At 34.9% G+C, this 26602-nt stretch overlaps 2 protein-coding genes across 2 annotated transcripts; both read left to right on the top strand.

The window, feature by feature from the left end:
* The first annotated feature begins 1722 nt into the window (after positions 1-1722).
* Positions 1723-21416, top strand: LOC101894219 (polyglutamine-repeat protein pqn-41). Its single transcript, XM_011295272.3, has 5 exons — positions 1723-4237; positions 4556-4633; positions 14749-14942; positions 19521-21176; positions 21259-21416. The coding sequence occupies exons 1-5, from the start codon at positions 2891-2893 to the stop codon at positions 21410-21412; spliced, it is 3429 nt and encodes a 1142-aa protein (XP_011293574.1). The 5' UTR covers positions 1723-2890; the 3' UTR covers positions 21413-21416.
* On the top strand, positions 21416-23783 carry LOC105261440 (box A-binding factor). Its single transcript, XM_011295271.3, has one exon. It carries the CDS (start codon positions 21743-21745, stop codon positions 22769-22771), a length of 1029 nt encoding a protein of 342 aa, XP_011293573.1. The 5' UTR covers positions 21416-21742; the 3' UTR covers positions 22772-23783.
* The last annotated feature ends 2819 nt before the right edge of the window (positions 23784-26602 follow it).

Genomic DNA, 26602 nt, shown 5'->3' on the forward strand with positions numbered 1-26602 from the left:
CTTTATGTATTCCAACCTTATGTTACCTCTGTTACCCTCTGTCCCAAAGACGCACATTTGTCTGCCGCAAACTTTTCACGTGTAATTAGAGATTAACCCTACATTTAAAGGATGTCTCAATCACTAAAGCTACATATACAAGTGAGTCCTTTACTATGGCCATTGATACATATTATCTGTTTGACATATTTTTTTAAATCTTTACTTATTCTAGAACGGTTTTTTGCAATTAAGGTCATAAATTTATGACGTATTAAATACCCATAAGTACCCATATACGCAGTAGAATCCCATACTCATATCAACTCGATCATGGAATAAATAACAAATTATAGATCCCTATTCATACGTCAGGCCTACTTTAATGGATATCCTTAACTTACCAGGCTTCAAATCGTTAAAAATTATCAATCTCCCACCTCGTCCATCTTATACGATTTTATAATAAAGCAATAAATCTGCTTCAGTGATTAATTTTCCTTTATTTATACATTAACAAATTTAAAAATTAACCTTAATTTCTTAAAGACTCTCTACCCAAAAACTTGCTTGCTCTCACTTCCTTTCTCTAACTCTTATGCTCTCTGTCTTTCCTTCGCCTTTCTGCCGTTAATAGAAATATGGCGCCTTTTAATTGCGTTTCCCCCCGCGTGTGACGTTACCAATTTTAATGAAAAAACAAAGTTTTTAATGGCGTTTCTCTTCTTTTCTGATTCTTATCTTCTTACTAAAGTGCAAAAAAAAAAGCAATACAAATAAAAACAACAATGCTGCTGCCCGCATGATGAAGCAAAGAAAAAACAAATCACAAGAAGAAGCACAACGAAACAAAAAACCCATAAAAACCCGATATGGACAAGAAGAGTGTTTGTATGTATGTACCATTGAACAAACATTTACACTCTTATGTACAGACGTACGTACGTACGTACATAAATAACAAGAGAAACGTTAAAGCAAAAAAAAAAACAGCAACAACACCAACAATGCCAACGTCAATGTACATTTTTATAGCCAAAGCACGAATGAACGAACCGAACGAACGACCGACCGACCAACCAACCGACCGACGACAATACAGAAAACATTTTTGCTGCTGCTATTCACTTTGAAACGGGGCCTGTCATTTTGCTGGCATTCAATGAATGAGACTGCCTCTCTGGTTTTTTTGTTTTGTTTTGCCATCGCGCCATACAAACAACAGAGCTACGACGCCAATCAAATGACAGCGACGTAGGCAGTGGAGAATACTTCGAAAAAAATACACATTTTTTGCTTAATTGTGAATAAACACATACACACATCTATACATACATATATATGTATATATATCAGACGACGAATATTAAAGCCTCCTCCTCGGGTATATCATTCGTATTGTCTGATGTGAAAACGAAGCCCGAAAACCAATAACTAAACGTCGACGCCATCCATTGTGGGTTTCGAAAAGAAACCCAACAACAACAACGTGAAGAATCCAATACAAAAATGAAATGATGTTGGTAGCTGCAGCGCTGCCTTGTCTTGCTTTGATGTGTGTTTGGCATTGTTGTTTTTGTTTTACTTGGGCAACAGCCGTATGCGGTGCTTATGTATCAGTGTATATGTATATACCAACGTTTGTATGTGTACGTACATAATCTCAGGGGGTACATTTATATTTTTGTGTTCTCTGCCTCGGTCGCTGCTTTGCGTCACATAGCACCGTGTTAGTTGTTGTTGCTTTGCGTTTTTGTTGGTCGTCGTCATCATCATCACAACGTCGCTGCCGTCGTTTTGGTTGCATGTTTTGGGCTTGTATGAATTTTCAGCAGAAACAACGATCACACTCGTATACTGACTATTGAACGGTAAATGTGTACGTCGTCGTTGGTACCGTGGTCAAGATAGTCTCTCGCTTGTATTTTTATTTGTTTGGGCTTAAGTAGTGAGCCTGTCCCCCTTCTACTACCTTTCAAATACAACAGCCTGAATGAACGAACATCGTTCGTTTTACTGCTAAAAAATAATTAATGCCAAGCGCGTAAACAGCAACAATAAACAAAAAAATAATACCAACAAAAGTAAAAGCAAATAAAAAGATAAATTTATTATTTATTAAACAAAACAACGCGTCGTGAAATTTATTAAATGTGTTGTGAATGAAAAAAAGAGAAATATTACTATGAAATGAGAAATATTAAAAATAGTTACCAACACAAAGCCAAAAGATTAATAAATTAATTAAAATTCCACAAAATCCACCTTTCATTAACAAAAAAAAAAAGTCCACAAAAGCCATCATCAAAGTCCAAAAATCAAACACAGCCCTGGCTGTGAAAAACGAGGCTTCTACTTGTGTGTAAGCAACGCAGTCACTGTTGTATGGTGGCCTGCTGGCTATAAGATTGTGTGTGCGTGTGTGTATAAATGTGTATTTGCCATACAGCACTCTTATAAGGCAAAGAAGAAGAAGCATCAATATATAACAACAACAGCAACACCAACAAAAACAATAAGAATGCAGTTACTGGTTACTTGAATTGTGTGTTTTTGTTTTATTTGTGTGGTGTGAAGAGCGCAGCACAACTATACACAGTAGTGTAAAAGTGACGTGTGTGTGCGCGAGAGAGTATGCCAAAGAGAGAGAAACAGAGCTACTCATTTATTAAGCAAGCATAACAATCAGAAGAAAAAGAAAAACGAAGAAATTCAATTTAAAAAGAAAATTAAACAAAATCCAAGAAAATTTTGTCAAAAAAACCTAGGCAGTTTATGGATTATGCCTAGCAAAATGTGTTTATATTGAAAAATAAAGGAATTAAATACAAAACAAATCAAAACCAAACATAATCATTAGCGTAGCATCCATCCCCCCAACAAAAATTTTGTGTCAACACTCATTGTCATTATGTCGGCCGACATTGAGATTACCAGTGTTTTGGGTGCCAATGGCCAGCCATTACCCATTCACGGCACCGGTTTGGGTTCAACATGGTCAGCACCGGTCAAACAAGAGCGTGCCGATGAATCTGAAATACAAGAATTGGCGGCCAAAATGAAAGAGGCCCAAAAAGATGCCCTGGCCAAGCAACAACAACAGGCTGCCCAATTGGCCTCGCGACAAGCCATGGTCAATGGCCAGATGCAACCACCTGTCAATGCAAATGGGGGTGGTCAAACAAATATCCTCAACTACTTAAATCGCCAACAAAAACCCGCCAATGGAACAACAGCAACAAATGGTCGTTCGTCCAGCACAGATGACAACAAAAAGGCACCCTGTGATGAAGAGTCGCAAAAGGGCCACTTTGGTTGGACGACCTTTGGGAAAACTTTCATACCCTACATCTATCGGCAAACGGAAAAATACTGTTCCGTGCGGATGATTGAACTGAAACTGCTGGGCAAATATCTAAATTGCCTACATCCGGATATCTATTCCAGTTGCACTTGTGTACGTTCCTATTACATTACCGAGGCTGAGGCTAGACTCTTCATCGAAATCAATCACAAACACTGCGATGGTGAATTTGGTCGCGACATGTTTACGCAAAAGGATTTGGTGGTGCGACTCTCGGATGCCACAAAATTCTATCAATTTTTGGATATTTGCTATCGCAAACTGATATCGGGTAGCAAATCGCCCTCCGAGAAATGTGGTTTTATACGCATCAACAAAGAATCGGTAGTTCCTTATACGGTACGCAACGGCGAACAGGTGGTGCCGTTGTTCTATTTCGAAGGTGAAACGGAAAATTTAAGGCAAAAAGCGGATCTATTATCCGGTTGGGATTTGGCCTATTTGAAATTCTGTTGCAAGGTCCAGGGTATACGCAACGAGTTGTTTTCCAGTGAGAATGTTGCGGTCATTAGTTTGACGGACATTAAAAGTTACTTTCCCAATGGCACAGAATTTGAGGATTATTGGCCAAGTAAGGTGGTGGATTCGAATCTGCTAATTGGAAATAGATCAAATGCCAATAATTCGGTGAATTGGACACGGCAGCCATCACAGCCACCGCCAAAGGTATTGAATCAGCCAACACTGCAACAAAAGCAACAGCAACATTCCACGGCAGCAGCGGCGGCCCATCATCAACAGGTTATGAAGCGGGGAACAGCTGCCAATGCAGCAGCCGCTGCCGCCTATAATAATGCCCAAAATATTTTGCAACAACAGCCGAATGCGGCAGCAGCCGCAGCTGCCCAGCGCATGCATTCGAATGCAGCACTGGCGGCACAGGCCACAGTACAGGTGCTTATTTTTTCTTTTTCCCCCCTTTATGCTACCACTTTTTCTATGCAACACCAAACAACTGGCAGCCAGCTGCTGCATCGGAATAAAAAAAAGAACAGCAGTTGGCTGGCTGATGTTGTTAGCCCCCCCCCCCCCCCTCCCTGCTCATCACAACTGTTTAACTAAATGAACACAATTTTTTCTTTCTTTTTTTTGGTTTCCGTTTTAATGCCGCGTTCACATTGCATTCTCCTCGAATCGTTGTTGTCATCGTCTTCCGACTATCTGTTGTTGTTTTTGAAACCGGTACAAAACAAAATCCATCCAAACAAATAGGCATTAACAAATGGTCCTTGGATGTCACAACAACAAAACAATCTACCTTTAATACATGCTCAAATGTTAGCTTCACAGGTGAGTTTACAACTGCAACAATATCACGTAAAAATATACCTACCTAGTAATGTTTTATATATTTGTATAAGGTATAGGGAGAGAGAGAGGCCCTGCTCCATTTCAATGAGACTATGTTGTCGGGCAGTAGGAACGGATAAGGGAAGTGGTAGGAGGTGCTTTAAAGCGATTTTCGATATTATTTTTTGGGAATGTTTGAGAGAGTCAAGGAGATTGGGTACCCAATGCTGGAGAATGCAGAGGATTTGTTTTAATCTGACCTAGATGTGTATAGTTCAGAAAACAATGATGATATCCAAACACTTTTATAATGAACACCAGCCAACAAGTTGAACTGCGTTTCAGATCCAATTTTAGTAGTTATTGGCCCTCAGGACAAAAAGCTTGCCTTACGGAAATCGCCGAAAAATCATTGTAAATTAAATTCAAGAAAACCGTTCCTATGTAGCTTGCTAAGACAAATGCGTTTCCTCACCACTTTGAAGGGACACCAAGGACATATATAGCTTCCTTTTCCCTATTAACTATAGATGCAAATGAGCAAAAAATCTTGTAAGGCATTTCAAAATAAGTTTGCGAGAAAGTAGATCTTGGAATTTCAGAGGAGGCTGCTAAAACTCACCTATCGGAATTTTGGTTTCCCATTCCTTTGTCTGTATATTATGTATTTTCCAGAAAATCAGCTGATGCCTTTCCGTACCCAATTGGTGGTAATCTTTGATCAGATTATTGTGGGCCTAACAGAGTCTATGAGAGGTTCTTCTAAACTCCGTTTGATTAAAAAACCAAAACCAATGATTCAATGTTTCCAGAATCTAAAGGTCTAAATTTGTTCTAAAAGGGAAAAGGGAAGAAATAACAAAAAGCTGTAAGTTCGGCCGGTTTTGACTACTTTACACCATTTGGAAAGATTTCGCAATTTTCAAAAAAAAAAAAAAAAAAAAACCTTAAAAATTCTGTTAAAATCTTAAAAAAAAACCGAATATAGTCTATAGCGTCTATACGACGACGTGGACCAGCATAGGCAACTTTTGTCATAAGCCATTACAATATTCAAATGCGAAACTTGAAAAAAAATCGGTGAATGGGAGGTACATTTATATGGGGGCTATACGAAGACTTTGACCTGCACAGACAATTTTCTCTCTTAGGCTGTAGCCTACATTGCGAACTTCAAATACCAAATTTGAAACAATTCCGGTGGATAATGTAGCTAAAATCATGAAAATACCGAATATAGGGAGGTACCATTATATGGGGGCTATACGAAGACGTGGACCTGTATACGAAATTTTTTTTCCATAGGTTGTGGTAACCATTAAGATCTTCCAATACAAAATTTGAAACAATTTCGGTGAATAATGTCGCTGAAATCATCAAAATACCGAATATAGGGAGTTAACGTTGTATGGGGGCTATACGAAGACGTGGATCTGCACAGACAATTTTCTGTCATATGTTGTAGTACCCACTACGAACTTTAAATATCAAATATGAAACACTTCCGGTGAATAATGTCGTTGAAATCATCAAAATACTAAATATTGGGAGGCGTTGTTATATGGGGGCTATATCAAAACGAGGACCTGCACAGACAATTTTCTGTCATAGGCTGTAGCCTCCGTTACGAACTTCAAATACCAAATTTGAAAAGACTCCGGTGAATAATGCCGCTAAAATCATCAAAATTCCGAATATAGGGAGGTACCGTTGTATGGGGGCTATACGAAAACGTGGACCTGCAGAGACAATTTTCTGTCATAAGCTGTAGTATCCATTACGAACTTCAAATACCAAATATGAAACAATTCCGGTGAATAATGTCGCTAAAATCATCAAAATACCGAATATGGGGAGATACCCTTATATGGGGGCTATACAATGACGTGGACCTGCACAGACAATTTTCTGCCTTAGGCTGTAGTATCTATTACGAACTTCAAATAACAAATTTGAAAGAATTCCGATGAATAATGTCGTTAAAATCATGAAAATGCCGAATATCGGGAGGTACCGCTATATGGGGGCTATACGAAGACGTGGACCTGAACAGACAATTTTCTGTCTTAGGCTGTAGTCTACATTACGAACTTCAAATACCAAATTTGAAACAATTCCGGTGAATAATGTCGCTTAAACCACCAAAATACCGGTGCCGTTATATGGGGGCTATACGAAGACGTGGACCTGCACAGACAATTTTCTGCCATAGGCTGTAGTATCCGTTAGGAACATCAAATATCAAATATGAAAATTTTCCGGTGAATAATGTCGTTGAAATCATCAAAATACTAAATATTGGGAGGTCTTGTTATATGGGGGCTATACGAAGACGTGGACCTGCACAGACAATTTTCTGTCTTAGGCTGTGGTATCCATTACGAACTTCAAATACCAAATTTGAAACAATTCCGGTGAACAATGTCGCTAAAATCGTCAAAATACCGAATACTGGGAGGTACCGTTATATGGGGGCTATATGAAGACGTGGACCTGCACAAACAATTTTCTGTCATAGGTTGTAGTATCCATTACGAACTTCAGATACCAAATTTGAAACAATTTCGGTGAATAATGTCGCTGAAATCATCAAAATACTGAATATCGGGAGTTACCGTTGTAGGGGGGCTATACGAAGACGTGGACCTACATGTCCCATTTTCAATACCAAAAGACTTGCAGACATAATACACATTTGAGTATAATTTTATCAACCTACTTCATTTCATTCGGAAGCTAGAGTGATTTCCACCGATGGATAAACGGACGGACATCACTAAATCGACATAGAATTTTATGCTGCTCAAGAATATATGTTCTTTGTGGGGTCTAAAATGTATATTTCGAGGTATTACAAACGGAATGACAAACCTAAATACCCCCTCCATACTATGGTGGAGGGCATTAAAATTAAATTCGCAGCTTTGCAAGGCAAATACGAAAATTACTGCATAGTATTAGGGGCACTCTTTAACCAATCAATTTACGAGATTTGTTCGAATTGGTCACCTCTGGCACGAATTATGACCTTCAAACGGCCAATGAAACCGTAACACGCTGTTCGAATGTTGTTCTGCGGTATTTTTGCCCATTGAGGTGATCGACACTTTGGTATTTTTTAGTGCGCCAACCTTGCCTTCCAGAATACTCCAGACACAATAGTCCAACACATTGGTATCCAGAGATTTTGGTGGAAATGAAGCGAGTAGCCTTATTTTGTAACCATTCTTGGGTGGCGAGTGCTGAGTGCGATGGTGCTGAGTCCTGTTGGAATGTCCAAGGTCTGCGGCCAATATGTTTGCGTGCCCAAAGCTTTAATACATCCTCCAGAATAGTTTCGCGATAATATTTGGCATTTATTCTGATGCCATGGTTGATAAATACGAGCGGAGAGCGACTATTGGCTGTTATGGCGGCCCAAACCTTCACCATGGCCGGCACTTGAGTTCTGGTGGCCGGCCAATCGAAGCTGCACATTTTCAGTTGACCTCTTTGGCAATTAAATCCGATCATTTTGTTTGTTTACAAACTTTTGGACAACGAATGTTTTCTCTGATCGGAGAAAACCAATTTCGCCAGTTCACCCCTTTTCGGCCAAGCGAAGCAACTCTTTAGCTCTTTTGAGCCTAGTTTTCTTTCTGTTGCGGTATTAGTTCTTGCACTTTTTGGAATGGAATTTCAATGGCTTTACCCCGAGAATATTTTACCCAACGAATATTTTTCATCGGAGAAACCCAAATTCGGCAGTTCACCCCTTTTCGGCCAAGCGTAGCAACTCTTTAGCTCTTTTGAGCCTAGTTTTCTTTCTGTTGCGGTGTAAGTTCTTGCACTTTTTGGAATGGAATTACAATGGCTTTACCTCGAGCTCATTTTTCAATATTTGCCGAATGGAATATTTCAAAATTCCCAGTATTTTAAAAATTTCTTTCACTGTGCATTACTTTTTTATTAGAATCCGAAATATAATTACCACGTTTTAGAAAATAAAACAAGTTATGATAACCCCCTTACCTATCTCCTCCCCTATTTGTACTTTTTTTTCCACCCAATGAGTCTTGTGGTGTGTATGAAAGTGTATATGTGTGTGTATGTGTATGTCTGCTATGTTGACGAGACATATCGTCTAAAATGAATTCCAAAAAACAAACAGAAAAGAAGAAGTTGGCCTACTTCTGAATTGTGTATCTTAACTAACTACCTTTCTCTCTTGCCCATACACATATTGCTGGTTCTGCAACAAGCTACTGATGTTTTGTTGTTGTTGTTGTTGTTGTCAGAACAGAAATGGCAACAATTGTTTTTTTTTTCTAATACCTTCCTTAACGAAGAATATTGCAACAAAGGCAGAAAAAAGCACACACAAGCTAAGTGGCAATACCAGTTTAGGCTACAGAGATCTTCATGCACGTCGTCTTCTTCTACCTCTTCTTCTCAATTTAAGCATAAGATAATGGAAAATCATATTCTTTACTGTATCTCTAATGTGTAATTTGGAACAAATGTGTCCCAGTATTTGTATTGAAACTAATTCATGTTTAAATCTAAGTAAATTTTCTGTATTTATTTATGTTTGTAGTAGAGTTTTGTTTAGATATTTGTATGTTTTGTCTACAAAAAAAAATCAAGAATATTGTGAAAAATTGGTTAAAAACAATAATATTTCCTCCCCCTTTCCCCCCACATCTTCTAGATGTATTTACATCAAGCCTATGCCAATTCAAGACACCAACAGAGCAACAACAACAATCTTGTTATGAATCCTCTCAATGGTTATAGTAACAGACAACGTAATGCTGCACAAGGCTCAAAATCAGCGACAGCAACAGCTGCTGCCATGGCAGCGGCAGCAGCTGCCGCCGCAGCTGCGGCCAGTAAACGTTCTCGACAAAAACGTTAGACAAACAACGTTTGCACACCAGACAGACACACACACCCTAGGAAATCAAAAAAGGACAATTTTGTTGTTTTTCTTTTTTTTTGGTCTTTATGGAAGGAAAAGAAACAACAAAGGCTGCTAAACTCAGGAGGGGAAACTAAAGAAAATTTCAAGGAATTAAATCTACAATGGAAGAATACGAGAGAAAAGACTTCAAACATTCTCATGGGATTAGATTTAAGTTATTTTATCTTAATTATAAAATTATATATTAAAAAAATTAAAATTATATTGCCTACTTTTGGGCGCCAAATTGTAATACCATTCGATCATAATAGGAGGTATACACAAAGGGACACAAACAATACTCTAGTTAGGGAATTTTAACCTCTTTTTCTTAAATTAATTGTATATTTTTGATTTTTGTTGCCTGATTTTGCTATCACTCCTAACATGATGGCTGTAGCTTTATCTCCCTACTTTATGGCAAAATTTTGAATTTTTTTGCTAAATTTTCAGGCGCGAAATGGAAGTAATCCTGCAAGATTTTTGTATCGAAATTTTTTGTTTACAACTTTTAAAATCCACTAAAAATACATTTTTATTGCCTATTTAAAAAAAATTAAAATTTCGATGCATACTTTTGGGCGCCAAATTGTAATACCATTCGATCATAATAAGAGGTATACAAAAAGGGACACAAACAATACTGTAGTTAGGGAATTTTAACCTCCTTTGCTTATATTAATTGTATATTTTGTTGCCTGATTTTAGGCGCGAAATTTTTTAACACCCTTGACATGATGGCTGTAGCTTTATCTCTCTAATTTGTGGCAAAATGCAGATTTTTGTAGACTAATTTTCAGGTGCGAAATTGAAGTGATCCTCCGAGTTGATACACAAAAAGATACCCAATACTTTTGTATTGAAATTACTCATTTTAAAACTTTTAAAATCCACGAAAAATAAGTTGTTATTGCCTATACTTTTTAAAATTATTAAAATTTCGTTGCCTACTTTTGGGCGCCAAGTTGTAATACCATTCGATCATAATAGGATGTATACACAAAGGGATTCTAACAATACTCTAGTTACGGAATTTGAACCTCTTTTTCTTACATTAATTGCATATTTTTGATTTTTGTTGCCTGATTTTAGGGGGGAAATTTGCTACCACTCGTGACATGATAGCTGTAGTTTTATCTCCCTAATTTATCGTAAAATTTAGATTTTTGGTGGCTAATTTTAGGTGCGAAATGGAAGTGATCCACCAATAGGATACCTAAGATTTTGATTTTAGGTGCGAAATTTGCTACCAAGTTTGACATGACCAAGTTTGAGATAGTTTTATCTCCCTAATTTATGGCAAAATTTAAATTTTTAAACTAATTTTCAGTCGTGATATTGAAGTAATTCTGCAAGATTTTTGTATTGAAATTGTTTGTTTAAAACTTTAAAAAATCCACTAAAAATAAATTGTTATTGCCTATTTTTCTATTAAATTATATATTAAAAATAATATTTCGTTGCCTACTTTTGGGCGCCAAGTTGTAATACCATTTGATCATAATAGGAGGCATACAAAGGGACACTAACAATACTCTAGTTACGGAATTAAAACATCTTTTTCCTACAATAATTGTATATTTTTGATTTTTGATGCCTGATTTTAGGCGCGAAATTTGCTACCACTCTTGACATGATGGATGTAGCTTTATTTCACTACTTTATGGCAAAATTTAGATTTTGGTAACCTAATCTTATGCGTGAAATTGAAGTAATCCACCATTAAGATACCTAAGATTTTTATTTTTGTTGCCTGATTTTAGGCGCGAAATTTTCGACGACTCTTGACATGATGTCTGTAGCGTTATCTCCCTATTTTGTGGCAAAATGTAGAATTTTTTGACAAATTTTAGGTGCGAAATCCACCAAAAATAAATTGTCATTGCCTATTTTTAGGCGTAATATACTATATTTAAGCATCATTGTGGCCATGGCTTTGTCTTTCGACACAAATAGAAATTGAATTACCATGAATATGAGAATGTGGTACATAAAATTGAAAAAAAAAATTGGTTTCGCTTTAAAAAAAATTTCGAAAAAAATTGGCTCAATTAAAATGTTTCAAAAATTAAATTTAGAAAAAAATAATCATTTCAAGTGTTATCCGTCATACAATTAAAATATATTAAAGGTTCCAATTTCAATACAAAATTTTGCTTTACAAAAAATCGCTGCATAATTTTTATTGCCTACTTTTAGGCGCATGAAACTTTATATATGCCATTAAAAGCCACAACTGACTGCAAAATAGCGTAATTTCTATGCATTTCATGGTTATTACAGAATGATTTAAGCGCAACAAATTAATTTGTCCCGAAAATGATTGACTTTTAGGTGACAAAATTTAGTTTATCTCATTTTTCTAGTTAATTTGTCGATCTCACAAAACAATTGTAAATGTCTATCGTGTCAGGAGGGCCCATACTCTTCCTCCTCCTTTCTCCCCATGTTCTTTGTAAAAATTCCAATTTCAATTCGAATAAATATAAATACAACTATAAAAAAATAAATTAAATTCTTAGTTTTCAATTTTTTTTATATTTTGTAAGTTCTATGTTCTCTTAAGATTATTTTCAACCAAAAAAAAAATGCTGGACATTTGTAAAACAAACAATAAAATTTTCATTGGAAAATCGAGTATATTTCTCAAGCTTTTTTTTTTTTGAGAAGTGAAAAACGACAAACTAATACCAAATCACACAATTTTTTCAATAGGGAATAATATTGTAAACTTTTAACCAAAAAATATATATTTTTAAAATTTTTTTAACCGAATTGTAAATTATATAATTAGCATTTTGATAAAATAAGATATTTTTAATTATTAATATCTCAACACTTAATTATTTTTTAAGTTTTAAATGACAATATTTTCCATTATCATTCTCTTATGCTTAATAAAATTGAGCGAAATTATGTCGAAAAAAAAACAATATTTTTTTTGTTTAATTACACACAAAGAGATGCATGAAATATCTCTTATTTTACATTATTCTCTATGGAGTATGTCACCACAAGTCTCTGAAGACAAAATATCTCAATTTTGGGAACTTTATATTTTTTGAGGTTAATTTTGTAAAATTTTTGAAAATTTATCAAAATTCCACGAATTTTGCATTTTTGCAAGATGGTGTCAAGGGATATTAGGTTCTACACATAAGTCCACAATAGGTTACTGAAGAGAGTAAATCTCTAAGCATAAACGTTGTTTAGAAAATATCCTCAAACTAATTGCATACCCTTTTTTTAAACTAAATAGAAATCATAATTTTTTTAAATTTATAAAAATTTTCCGCAACATGACATTTTAGCGGGATGGTGTCAATGGAGAAAAGCTTCCTCACCTAATTCCCAATGGGTCACTAAATAAAACAAATCTTTAAATACAGGGAGATTTAAAAAAACTGCAACAAAGTCAAAGGCCATAATTTTTATTTATTTTTTTAAACTTTATTGAATAAAAATAAAAAATGTCGAAAATAGCATTAAATTTTAGAATAAGTTTAGATTTGTTCGAATTGGTGGTCACCTTTGGCTCGAATCATGCTGGACAACGAATGTTTTCTCATCGGAGAATAGGTTTTCTCAGAATAGTCCAAAATCTCTTTCAATACTTCACATTGGCAATTTGGTGTCAAAGGAGAAATTGTTCTTCACTCAAGTCGCCATTCAAAGCTAGGCCCTATTTCTAATAGGTATCTGGGAAATGTGGGCAAAATCTTTTCTTATTTTTTTGCTGGATTTTTTTTTGATGGGATTTCTAAGAATTGTTCAAAATCTCCTTCAAAACTTTACTTTGGCAATTTGGTGTCAAAGGAGAAATTGAAATTAAATTCCACATAGGGTTGCCGTTCATAGCTAGGCTCTATATCTAATGGGTATCTGAGAAATGTGGACAAAATCTTTTCATTGCTTGGCTGAATTTTTTTTTTATTGGTTTTCTCACATTTCTCCAAAGTCTCTTTCAATACTTAACTTTGGCAATTTGTGACCAAAGGGAAAATTGTTCTTCACTAAATTCCATCTAGGGTCACCGTTCAAAGGTAACCTCTATATCTAATGGGTATCTGGGAAATGTGGGCAAAATCTTTTCATATAATTTTTGCTGAATATTTTTATAGGTTTTCTCAGAATATTCCAAAATCTCCTTCAATACTTCACATTGGCAATTGGGTGTCAAAGGGAAAATTGTTCTTCACTAAATTCCACATAGCGTCGCCGTTCAAAGCAAGGCTCTATATCTAATAGGTATTTGGGAAATGTGGGCAACATTTTTTTCATTTCTTGGCTGATTTTTTTTTTTTTTTTTTTTTTGGTTTTCCCAAAATTCTCCAAAATCTCCTTCAAAACTTTACTTTGGCAATTTGGTGTCAAAGGGGAAATTGTTCTCCACTAAATTCTACATAAGATCGTCATTCAAAGCTAGCCTCTATATCTACAAGGTATCTGGGAAATGTGGGCAAAATCTTTTCATATAGTTTTTGCTGGATTTCTTTAATAGGTTGTCTCAGAATTGTCTAAAATGTCTATCAATACTTCACATTGGCAATTGGGTGTCAAAGGGGAAATTGTTCTTCCCTCAATTCCGCGTAGGGTTGCCGTTCAAACCTAGCCTCTATATCTAATAGTTATCTGAGAAATGTGGGCAAAAGCTTTTCATATTTGTTGGTTGGAATTTTTTATAGGTTTTCTCAAAACTTTCCAAAATCTCCTTCAAAACTTCACTTTAGGGGTTTGATGTCAATGAAGAAAGTGTTGCTCACAAAATTTCTTTATAGATATTGCATCCAAAGGAATCTGAAATTATGGAATATTTGAATTAAATTGGGTAATTTAATTTGATGTAGTTCTAAATACCTGTTTTGGTGGTACTATGGTAATTTAATATGCATTTGTAAAGTATTTTTCATTTGTGGCCTACTTTTAGGCGGTTTTTCCTGAAAGTGAAAGATGTATCAATTAAGTATGGAAAGTTAATGGGAAAATTCTAATTTTTTACATTTGTTAGATATAGTTGTTGCTTACGTTTTAGGCAGCTTCTATTTGCCCTGAAAGCCTTATAATTTTTTTCATTGCACATTTAGCATGTAAATCTACCTTAGAAATATATAATTATATAATATTATTTTAGCTTCCTTTTTATTGATCTCCATTTCTTGTCCGTTTCTTCCAGGCCCAACAAACACATGCCGCCAATTCCCGCAATCAATATCGCAATCCCATGGATAATCTCATGTTAAACAATCGCCAACCCTATGGGGCATATAATAATGCGGCGATTTCAATGCAACCGGTTAATTCACATGGTCAAGGCAATGCTCCGCCACCATTGGTTCGTTCAGCGGGTGGCCAGAATGCCAATCACATGTAAGTAGAATAATTGATAAACAATTGTTGATTAATTTTTTTTAGTTATTTTTTCTATTATTATTACTATTATTTTTATTTAATTGTGTTTTTCAAATTTAGTTGTAATTCCTTTTTTTAAATATGAAAACGAAACGAAACAAATTGGATTAAAAAAGCTAATATTTTAGCTTGAATTCGAAAAAAAAGTTACAAATAATTTAAAAACAAAAAGCAAATTGGTTTTTGGTATTGTTTTTATATACCCCCCTTTTAAAATATTTCCTCCCCTCCACCAAAACTCTAAAGAAATGAAAATTTTAATGCTTTTTTTCTTTTACACCAAAATAAAAATAAAAAATTAAATATATTTTTTTTATCTAAATTATGTTGTTGTGCACGCATTTGATTTGAATTCAATTCAATTTAATTTTTCCAAAATTGAATTGTTAATAATTTTTTCTAATATTTTTAGTTTTTTTTTAATATAACATCAAATAATAACATGTTTTTCGTATTGTTGTAGTTGAAAAAAAAATAAATCATAACTTTTTTCAAATGTATATTTTTTTTTAAATCACTGCCTATCTTTAGGCTGTCATTGTAGTTGTCTAAATATTTTATGGGAAAGGCGTGCATTTTTTGTTAATTTTATTTTCATAGACCTTTGAGGTGTAGCTGACTTTATTTCAAAATTTCTTGTAGGGCTGAAAAGTCCCAAATAACTAACCAATTTATTTTTCATTCAACATAACCTAAAAACAGACCATTTCAATATCGAGTAAAAATAAAAAAAATTTAAAAAAAAAATTAAAACATTTCCTTAAATAATATAACTTATTTTTGGACGTCAAATATTGAATATCGAGAAGAAATAGGAATATTTTAATTCTCGAATTATTCGGATAATATTTTTAAATTTTAAAACGAAAAATGAAAATATAATTTTTTAACTAATTTGGCTTATTTTTTGGACTTTAAATATAGCTTTTTTACAAAAGCTAAAAAAATGAAAACATTTTTTTTAATAATTTAGGGTGAGATAAAAAAACTGCAACAAAGTCAAACGTCATAATTTTTACATTTTTTTTTTTTTAAATTTTATTGAATGAAAGCAAAAAAATGTCGGAAATAGTATAAAATTTAGAATAAGTTTAGATTTGTTCGAATTTGTGGCCATCTTTGGCACGAATTATGGCCTTCAAACGGCCAATGAAACCGTCACACCCTGCCCGATTGTTGCTCTGTGGTATTTTGGCCCATTCCCGGTTACTTTAGCTCATTTTTTAATATTTGCCTGTCGGATGAGTGGCTTAAAAATGACAGCAGTCTGAATTTGGTTGCTGTTTTTTTATCTCATCCTGTAGATTTTTTTTCGCAAAAATAAATTATTATTGACATTTATAAAATCAGGCATATTTCTAGGATTATTAATTTTAAATACTGTAATTAAGATGAATGTTGGATGACCAAGAAGAATATTGTTTTAATTGTAGCCTATATACTTTTTCTATAATGCGTGTTACTACGACTTGGAACGTATGACATTTTTTCTTTGTTGCATAAAATGCATGCCATTATAAAAACAATAGTTAAAAATTATTTTTTTTTTTTTTTGTAGTTAGAAATCTGTTTTCAAACATTTTTTTGTTGCCTTTGTGAATGTATGATGATAAAAAAACGATAAACGAAAAAAGAAACTACAACCATTTGAAAAACATAATCACAATATTTTTTCCTTGCTTTAATTTAGTTTCGTCTTCTGTATCTCAAAACTATTTCTTTTTCCTCATTTTGTTTTTGTTGCGAAACATATTTTTTAAACTATTTGCAATGTACCACCTTGTACCAAGAAACATACATACAAAAAAAAAATAAAATAAAAACCCTCTGCAAACAAAACAACAACAACAACTACAAAATGTGTCTCCCCAATTCCAATTTGGGTTAACAAAATATAAACTTTAAAAAAATGCAATTTTTTCCTAAAACGCCAAATACCAATTCCTAGATACATTATATATAATGCGTGTACAAACAGTTTGAAATAATTATAACTAATTAAATGAATCTAATTCAAAACTACAAATAAAAAAAGTTACTTTACAAAGCGAATATTTTTAAAATAATCAATATCTTAAATATTTAATTTGCATTCTTCATAGGCCAGGCTCTTTTTCTTTATGTAAATATATATAAGTGGTGGCTTTTCTGTATAAAAGGGTTTTTTTTCTACATTATATTGGGACATTAACAATTAACACCTCCTAACAACGTAACACAAAGAAGTTAGAAAATAGGATTCTCAAGCCTTTAAAACTTCTACTTGAACAATAGACAATTCAAAAGAAAATCAATATATTTTCTAAAAAAAACACATATAAATACCTAATCGCAAGAGGAAAGAGAGGCTGGGAGTTTCATATATCACCTAGAAATAAAAAATCATGAACTCGTTGTATTAAAAATGTATACAATTTTACCTTTTGATGTCAAAGAGGAGGAGGGACATATTGCAGAGATTAAGTCCTTTATAGCGAAGAAAACAGGATTTCATCAAGCCTGTTTGAAGAAAACACAGATATGTGGGAATCGCTCAAAACGTATAACCTATAAAATTTCCACTGTAACAATAGACCATTCAAAAGAAAACCAATATGTCTTACAAAAATACATGTAAGTCTCTATCGCAAGAGGGAAGAGAGGCTGGGAGTTTTATGTATGTCCTAGAATAATTAAATTGAATTAAAAATGCATAAAATTTTACCTTTTCATGTCAAAGATCAGGGACATATTGCGGCGATTAAGTCATTTATACCGAAGGAATAGGTGCTCGGAAAAGACGTCAAAAGAGCATACCTTTTTTTTTACTATATAGTATTGACATCTTAGTATCATTTTAGCTAATATATTGCCTAAAAATATAGCCAAATATATAGGGGTGGTTCATTGTTCACATACTTCTCCTATTGGCAGAAAAACTAATAGTTTATGGTTAAAATTCTTAGTTTTTTTCTGAAAATGATAGAAACATAGAAAATTTATACTATTCATGACAGGGAATACCTTTTTGTTTTTACCTTCCGCCAGACAGTTTCCAGTTAGGGAATACCAATCTTCTGTTATGACTACTTTCCTTCATGTGCGACAGCTTCTTCTGGACATCAGAGATGGTTAAAAATCGAATGGCTTTAGTACCAGAAAAGAATAATATTTGAATTTATTCTATATTGATCATGAGATGGATTACCTTTTTTGATTTTTAACTTCCGCCATTGGTCGCTTTTCACAGAGGAAATATGTCACCTAGCACTACTGTACCGACTATATCAGTTGCATCCTAGTCTTCATGTAATTCTTCCTCTTCTTCAACTCAATGCAAGTCGATTTGTTCAGTGTCGTGCTGTTTAGCTTCCAAAAATCTATGCTTTGCCCATAATAGCCTCAATGGATCTGTCGTAGAAGCTCGGGAAGCAATAATTATTCTACACATTTTCATGGTGCTTTTGGCGCCAAAAATAACAGCGTCATGTCTTTTTAAAATGTCGTATTTAGATTACACGTTAGGGCATTGTAATTTAGTTTAGATTTATTTAATCGCAATGCCAGCTGAGGGGTCATTTTATTGTTTTAGAGCAAATAATTAATTATAATATTTAATTATAACAAGGAAGATGGTTGTTTGCACCAAAAATCCATTCACTTGCGTCTCTGTTATTATGCTATCAGTTCTCTGTGAATGCAAAAAATCTTCTTTACGGCTATGACAGTTGTTTTTACATTTTCTATTAAATGTCGATGAAAGTCACTTATTTAATCACAAAATCTGCCCTGAAGGAATGGGGAATGGCAGTATAATGAATCTTTTCACTCAATGCATCAATTTCTATCAAGGAAATGTAATATTCATAAGAAATGCATCAATATATTGCACTGTTTATTATTTGAGCTTAGGGCGTTTTTACATCATCAACGTTAGATTCCATATTAAGGGGGCTATAGACTTTTTGTTTTCATGATCGCAAAAGCTTTTTGCATTGAACAAATAAAACGAATAAAAGAATTCTCAAAAAAGTCTATAAAGCCGATTTGGGTGATTTCTTTTTTATATATTAGACGTGTCTATTTGATATTACAAATAGGACACATCAAAGAAGTCGTATATTTATATTCTGGCCTGAGAAAATACGTAAAATAGAAGAACTGGCTTAAAGTAGAATACAGCAGAGAATATATAGCGCTAAAATAATTAACATTAGGGTTTTTTATAATTACATGAATGTTTTTAGAATCCTATAACAATCTGTAACTAATTTTAGTTAACAAAATAGAGTTTAGGGATTTTTAAAATGTTTTTTTTTTTATAAAATCACAATTACATTTGTAGGTTATGTTAAATATTTTAAAAATATTCGCTTATGGTAAAAAAAGGAATCCAAAATAAATACAATTAAATTTGAAAAATCCTTTTGTAAATTAATATTCAAAAATATGAATTTTTCATAGAAAAAAAATAATAAAAATAAAATTTAAAAAAAAATTAAAAGAAACACCGAAATTCTAAAACTCACAACAACAATTTGTATATAATGTTTCTAGGTCTAGTGTCGAGCAAACGTTGCTGCAACAACAACAACAACAACAAACACAACAAACGAGACCATCCCCCAATACAACACAACCAAGACATATAAACACATCCCTTAACCCCATTGTCCCACCCGCCGTCGCCGCAGCCGCCACATCGCCCCTCGCCTCTGCGGCATCGACCAGTGCCAAGGTGGTTTCTTCATTACTTTCAAGTAATTTCAATTTGGCCTCTTCGGCCCCATCCACCGCTCAAGATTACAACAATTTGGCATTGTGGAATCAATTGACTCCGGCCCAAAGACTATTGTTGACACAACAGTTCAAAAATACCGGTGGCCTTTTGCCACCGGGTAAAAGTCCATTTCCTCCGCTACCCTCATTGCCATTGGATACGGATTTGATTACCATGTTGGATTATAATCCAAACAAGTCTTCCGCAAAATCTAACACTGCCTCTGCTGGCAATGAAAGTTCTAGAAGTAATGGACAATTTACAAAACCCCATGTGCCTCCGCTAATACCGGTGAATGCCTTAGATGCTCAGCGCAAAGCAAATCGTTCTGCTGGTGGTAGCACACCTTCGCATCCCAGTAGCGGTGGTGGTGGTGGCGGTCCGGCTACAGTACCTCTGAATTCATCGGCCGCCTTAGAAGAATTCGAAAAGAAATTCAAAATGAACGATGAAATGAGGGCTGTTGTCCAAAAGGTGTTGTCCAATCCGGATTTGTCGACTTTCATACAGACGAACGCCTCACAGACCTTTGTGCCTTTTATATCGCCACCCATATCGCCAGCCAATGGCGGTGTCCAATTGCCGGGTACCTCCGTGTCAATTGTGCCCAATCCCCATGTTACAATAACGCCTCAGCTGCCACCTCACTTCCAACACAGCAGCACGGCCCACTCGCCAAGTTCAGCCTCATCGTCGTCCTCCTCTTCGGCCTCTACACCGAATAGTAATCGGCAAAAGAGTGTAATATGTTCGACAACGGCGGTGGCGCCCAACGTGGGGTTGGGTTCACCTTCACCCGGACGTACGAAACCATCCTCTATGACCACAACAAATTACAATTACCAAACACAACAACAACATCTTTCTTCCTCCTCTTCCTCTTCTACTACTACACCCACACCAATGGAAGTAATCGATTTATCTTCCCCCCGAAGGTCTCTGCATGCTGCCTCAGCCTACTTGCAACAACAGCAGCAACAGCAACAACAACAAGCGGCCGCAGTAGCCGCCGCCCAGCAACAACAACAGAATCAACAACAAAGACTGGCAGCAGCCGCTGCAGCCCATCACCAGCAGCAAAATGGTCGGCAATCGTCAAATTCCTCGGCGGCGGCCCAACAACAGGCCGCAGCCAATTCGGCCAGCCTTCACCTGCAGCGGCATGCTGCAATGGCGGCAGCAGCCGATAACTCACAGCGGTTGAATATAATACCGGAAATACCTGCCAACAATCTCAACGTCCAGCCGTACAAGGTGCAGAAGGTCAATGTGGAGATTGCCCTGGTGCCGTGTATAAACATGAAGGCCTACAATGATTCCGAGCAACTGATGACCCTAACCGATTTCCATAACTACTTATTCCCCACGGTTCCGCTGGATCAGTGCAAGCGGCTGATTGAGGCCTTGGGCGTTGAGCTCTACAAGGGAAATAGGTAAGTTCCGAAGAGTCAATTTGGATGTTAACTTTTTCACTAAATTGTTGTTTTTTCTTCCTTTCTTCCTTCCTTCCTGCAGACACCAGGTCAAGGTTCTGATGGAACACGATCGCACCTACAATGAGAACATCCCCCTCGTCCAGGTGCGTGACATTCTGAAGTACATGACCCAGATTATGTTCATGATAAGAAATCAGGATAAGCCACCAAATAAACGTGCTCGCATAAGCTAGGAATTGGGTTGGGGAGGACAACATATTACAGCAACAAACGCAAACGCAACATCTTCATCTACAACAGCCACATCAAACGCAGCCGCACAGGAACAGCAGCAGCAGCAGCAACACCTCAAAACCGCACATCAGCACCAAAAAGACTCGCGCAATCAGCTGCTGACACCAGAGAACTCTTCCACATCTTCAACGTCGAGTAGTGGAGGAGGCGGCGGCGGCGGAGGTGCCAGCAGTAATTCAGCGGCGGTATCCCAAACTGGCAAATCATCATCCGCCAGTTCATCCTCCTTAGCACCACCGGCCCATCATCATCCTCATCATGCGCTTGATATGTTGTACTCCCCAGCGTCGGCAGCAGCGGCAGCCCGACAACAATTACTTTTACAGCAACAGCACAATGCCCTGCAACAGTTCCATCAGCATCAACAACAAATTTTACAGCAGCAGCAACAACATCAACACCATGAAAAATCCTCCAATGCCAGCAAAACAGCTGGAGGCTCGTCTTCGGGTAAATCAAACAGCTCTGCTCAAAGGCTTTCGGCGGCCCAACAATTGGCTGCAGCGGCAGCTGCTGAAAGTGCTGCAGCCTACTACTCGGCAGCAGCGGCGGCAGCTACAATGCTCAGTCCGCCCTTGAGTGCTGCGGCCACACCAGTCTCCAGCCTAAGTGCTGTAAATCCCTTTGCCAATCCTTTTGATTGGTTGGGTGCGGCAGCAGCAACATCATCCTCAGCAGCGGCCACCAATGGCAACTCTTCCACGAATACTGGGCAAAAACGTTCCTTATCATCATCCTCAACAGCTTCATCCTCAGCGGCGAGGGCGACAGAGGCTAATCGCCACAGTTCATCGAACAACTCAACACCTGCAACTGCATCGGAATTTCTCAATATGTTTACGGCAGCCGCTCATCACACTCCCAACAATGACAATGGCGGCACCTCTTCATCTTCCAGCCATCATCAACAGAGGTCTTCATCGAATGCCTCAGCTTCCTCGTTGGCCTCTAGTTCATCCAATACACCAGGCGGTGGTGGTAAATCATCAAATTTCTCTGTGGCCTCTTTAACGGGCGGCGGCTCTTCCAGCTCTTCATCGGCGGCCAATAACAGCAACTCCACAGCTGCAAGTGTCTCCAATTCATCGTCAGCCGCACTGGCAGCCTTATTTGGTGTGGCAGCACCATTTTCCGCCCCCGCTCTGGTGAATCCCTATCAACCGCATTTGGCACCCGGAGTGGCAGCTGCTGCAGCGGCAGCTGGAGCCCATGGCCTGCCATCGCCCACAATTTATCCACCAACACCACCACCTTCGGCACCATGGATCCATCCCTGGTATGCTGGGGATACTTTTTAAATGAGTAATGTATATAGATTCTTTTTTTAAATACTGGTAATCTCTCTTATTATGTAATAATAATATTATGGTATTATGATATGACCTTTCCACCCCAACCCCTTGTTAGTAATGAATATTTCCCACAAATGAACCAAAGAACAATAACGAAAAAATTGGTCTTTTCTATGATGAGGTTTTGGATTTTCGATAAAAGTCGTCGAAAAGAAGAAAAACAACAATTTCAATGTTTTAAGCAAAGATTTGTTTTGCAAAGAAAAATCTAAATTTATTTTTTTTTCCGGTGAATTATAATGATTTCGGAATTTCTTTGTTTTTGTGAAAAAAAAAATGCAATTCGATGTGTGGCCAGTTACCTTTGGCATATGCAACAATTTTAAATTGATATTTGGCCAGCTACCTTTGAGGCTTCTCACGATTGTGTAAATCTTGCTTGCTTTATATCAACACCATATGAAACAGTGTAGGCACGCCCTTAAGCCAATAACACCAGTTGTCTGGTGTTTATGGGAGAAAGAGCCGTTATTTTTTTCTCAAGGGAAAGAAGAGAGCATAATTTGTATTTAATCGTGCATGCTCTAAAACAGTGGTGCCAAGATGAAAAACCGTTAATTATAAGAAATGAAATGGCAGTCATTTTAAGATTGCCGGCTTATGTGAACCCCCCTTTTAATATGAACGTATGTATTAGTGCAAAAACGCCAAACAATTGCCGTATAATGGAACTCTAAAAACATAATTTTATTGTTTTATGTGGAAAATACCGACACTAACGTCACAATTTAATGAAATTAAAGGGCGATTTTACACATTATCATTGCAATTATGTGAAGAGACAGGCCACTCCAAATTCTAGACATACGTCATGGTAGAAGAAAACAGGTAGTCGCATCGAAACAGCTGCTGAGACAATGAACTGTCAAACTAAATTTTAAATTCAAAACTTTGAATGAAAAGTTATTCAAATTCGTAAAAATTGTTGAAAAATGAATATCATAATAATCTCAGATTGGCATCGTATATAAAAATATACTTTTTTTTGAAAAAAGCGTTGATGCATCTACCTATATTCTTCTATCATGATATACATAAACCATGCTCGGTTTAAAAAACTTAGCGTTTTCTTTGTGAAAATCTTTGCTAAAAAACAAGTTTCTCCAATTTTCTGTAATTAAGAAATATCATAAAATATACATTACCATCCTAACCATATGTTATTTAATTCTTTTCATGTAAATTTAACTAATCTTAAGGCAAGTATTATGTTAATATTTCAACATAATATAAATGATAACAAAAAAAAAAATATTTTTTGTCCCATAAAAAATTTATAAAATGTTTTCTATGAAAACTTTATGTTAAGTTTTCCTATAATTTTTTTAACACAAATTTTGGTAAGACCTTGGCAAAGTAAATAAAAAATGACTTATATATATTTTAAGTAACATAAACAGAACAAAAATCCTATCCCCAATACCCTTGTGAATAGCATAATTGAAGCTTGCCAAAAAAAATCGTTCTTTTTCCACAGAGAATCAATCAAAAATTAAAAGAATGGAGGAGTGTTACAAAATTAAAATTAAAAAAAAAAAAAACAGAACTGAAGAGCAACATATAAAATTACTGAATTAAAATAATATATCCCAAAATTAATTTTAAATCTTAGGAACTGTAACAAAAAAGTACCATTTTCTATTATCAAAAAAAATATATATATTTTATTTACTTTTCGAAATATTTATGTAAATAACTTTTCAAGAACTGCTTATTATTTTCATACAAAAAACAACAATTCTCTAAAGAAAAAACTTAGTCTTAATATTAAAAAAAATAATAAAACAAAGAAATAAAATTTCTTGAAATTCCATAATTCTCCCTCTCTCTCTTAATTCTATTCGAAAAAAGCTAAATCCTGTACATAAACACAAACATACACATTCACAGCTTATAAGTTTAGCATTAGAAAAAAATAATAAGCCAAGTAAAACATCATTAAATTTAGTTAGTTATTTTTTTTTTTGTTTTTTAATTCTAATTTATGATGATTATTATTATTACATAAATATGCATTACACTTAAAAAAAACTTTGTTTCATTATATATCCATATATATTATTTTGTAATGTATTTACAAAAAGAAAAAAATGTATTTAATTTATATACAAAATAAACAGAAAAAAACAAAACTTAAAAAAATCATACATTTTTAGCTTAAAGAGTATTATTAATATTTAACAATTATTATTACTGATAAATCCAATAATAATAATACCAACAGAAAACGTTAAAAGCTTAAAGCTTTTCCGTTTCACATTGGAAACATTCTTTAAAAAAAATTCAAAAACAAAAAAACATAAAAATATATTGAAAAAAAAAATGTTCCAAAAAACCTATTGCAAGTGAAGAAAAAAATGATGGAAAACGGAAATTCTTAAATAAAAATCATAACATATGCAAACTATTAAAAATTAAAAAAAGTATATTTTACTTAAATAGGTAACATGTGATTTGGGTGAATTTTTAATGCTGATAGATTTTTTGGCATTACAATTATTTTTGGGGGCTATTTTCTTCGAACAAAAGCAATTTAAGAAAACAAAATGCTATTGTGATCGATAATGTGTACGCCACCTTATTTTTCATAAGGTAATTTGACAAATTGCAACACAGAACAAGCCATGGTAGAAAAATATATGTAGACGCATCGACACAGCTGCTGGGACAATGAACTGTCAAACCAATTTTGGAATTAAAAATGTTGAATGCAAAATTATTTAAATTTGTCAAAATTGTTGAAAATGCGAATTATAAAAGCCTCCAAATGACGTAGTATAAGAAAACATATAAAAATCTACTTATATTTGAAAAAACATTTAAATTTTTTTGACATATCAATGCTCCCAAGCGTTGATGCATCTACCTGTCTGCCATGCATAAGGCAATTTCACAAATTGCAACACAATAAAATAAAAGTTACGTAATTTGGGGTGTGTTAAACACAGTCGCTCTGTTCCACAACTCAAATTTTCAAAACTAGTAGATTCTTGCAGGTTTTGGAATAGAATATATGTCTATATTTAGCTGAAAGACAACGAAATGAAAAATAAATTCTATTTAAAAGCGACTGGCTTACATGGATGCTAATGTATACTCTACTATATGAAAGGGGTTCACACTCATAGCTCAGTTATTGATTGTGGCTTATTACCATGTGTTTTAATATAAAATAATGCAAATGGTGCAGTAATCACAAGACACCACGCTATTTATTTCGTAGTAGAGCTTGTAAAGTCTTATTTATACCGAACATGTTTTAATAAAACGTTTTATTTTGATTGTCGATCAATGCGACGTACCCTTTTTGTTAGGTTTCAATTGCTGTTAGTTCCCCCAAAATTTATTCTTTATTCACATTTTTCACAATCCCTAGTAAGATGTTAAATTGAAATTATAATGAAATTGCATTTTCCTTAAAATTTATTTTTATTTACTCCTTAAAATGAACAATTTTTTGTTGTTATAATAACGTCAAGTAAACGTTAGAACAACTACGATACGTAAGGTACTAATCATCAATTCTTAAGCACGGTGTCACCCTGTGTTAACATATGTTTTCATATCGTTTATTACAACGTTGCCTAATACAATGTTCCCATTGGCATTTGAACTAGGGTTTTTTCGCTCAAATATTACTCATGGTAGAAAAATACAGATAGTCGCATCGACACAGCTGCTGGGACAATGAACTGTCAAACCGATTTTGAAATTGATATCGTGAATGAAAAATTATTGAAATTTGTAAAAATTGTTGAAAAATACATATCATTACAA

This window comes from Musca domestica, unplaced genomic scaffold (assembly GCF_030504385.1).
Source record: "Musca domestica strain aabys unplaced genomic scaffold, Musca_domestica.polishedcontigs.V.1.1 20, whole genome shotgun sequence".
Taxonomy (NCBI): Eukaryota; Metazoa; Arthropoda; class Insecta; order Diptera; family Muscidae; genus Musca; species Musca domestica.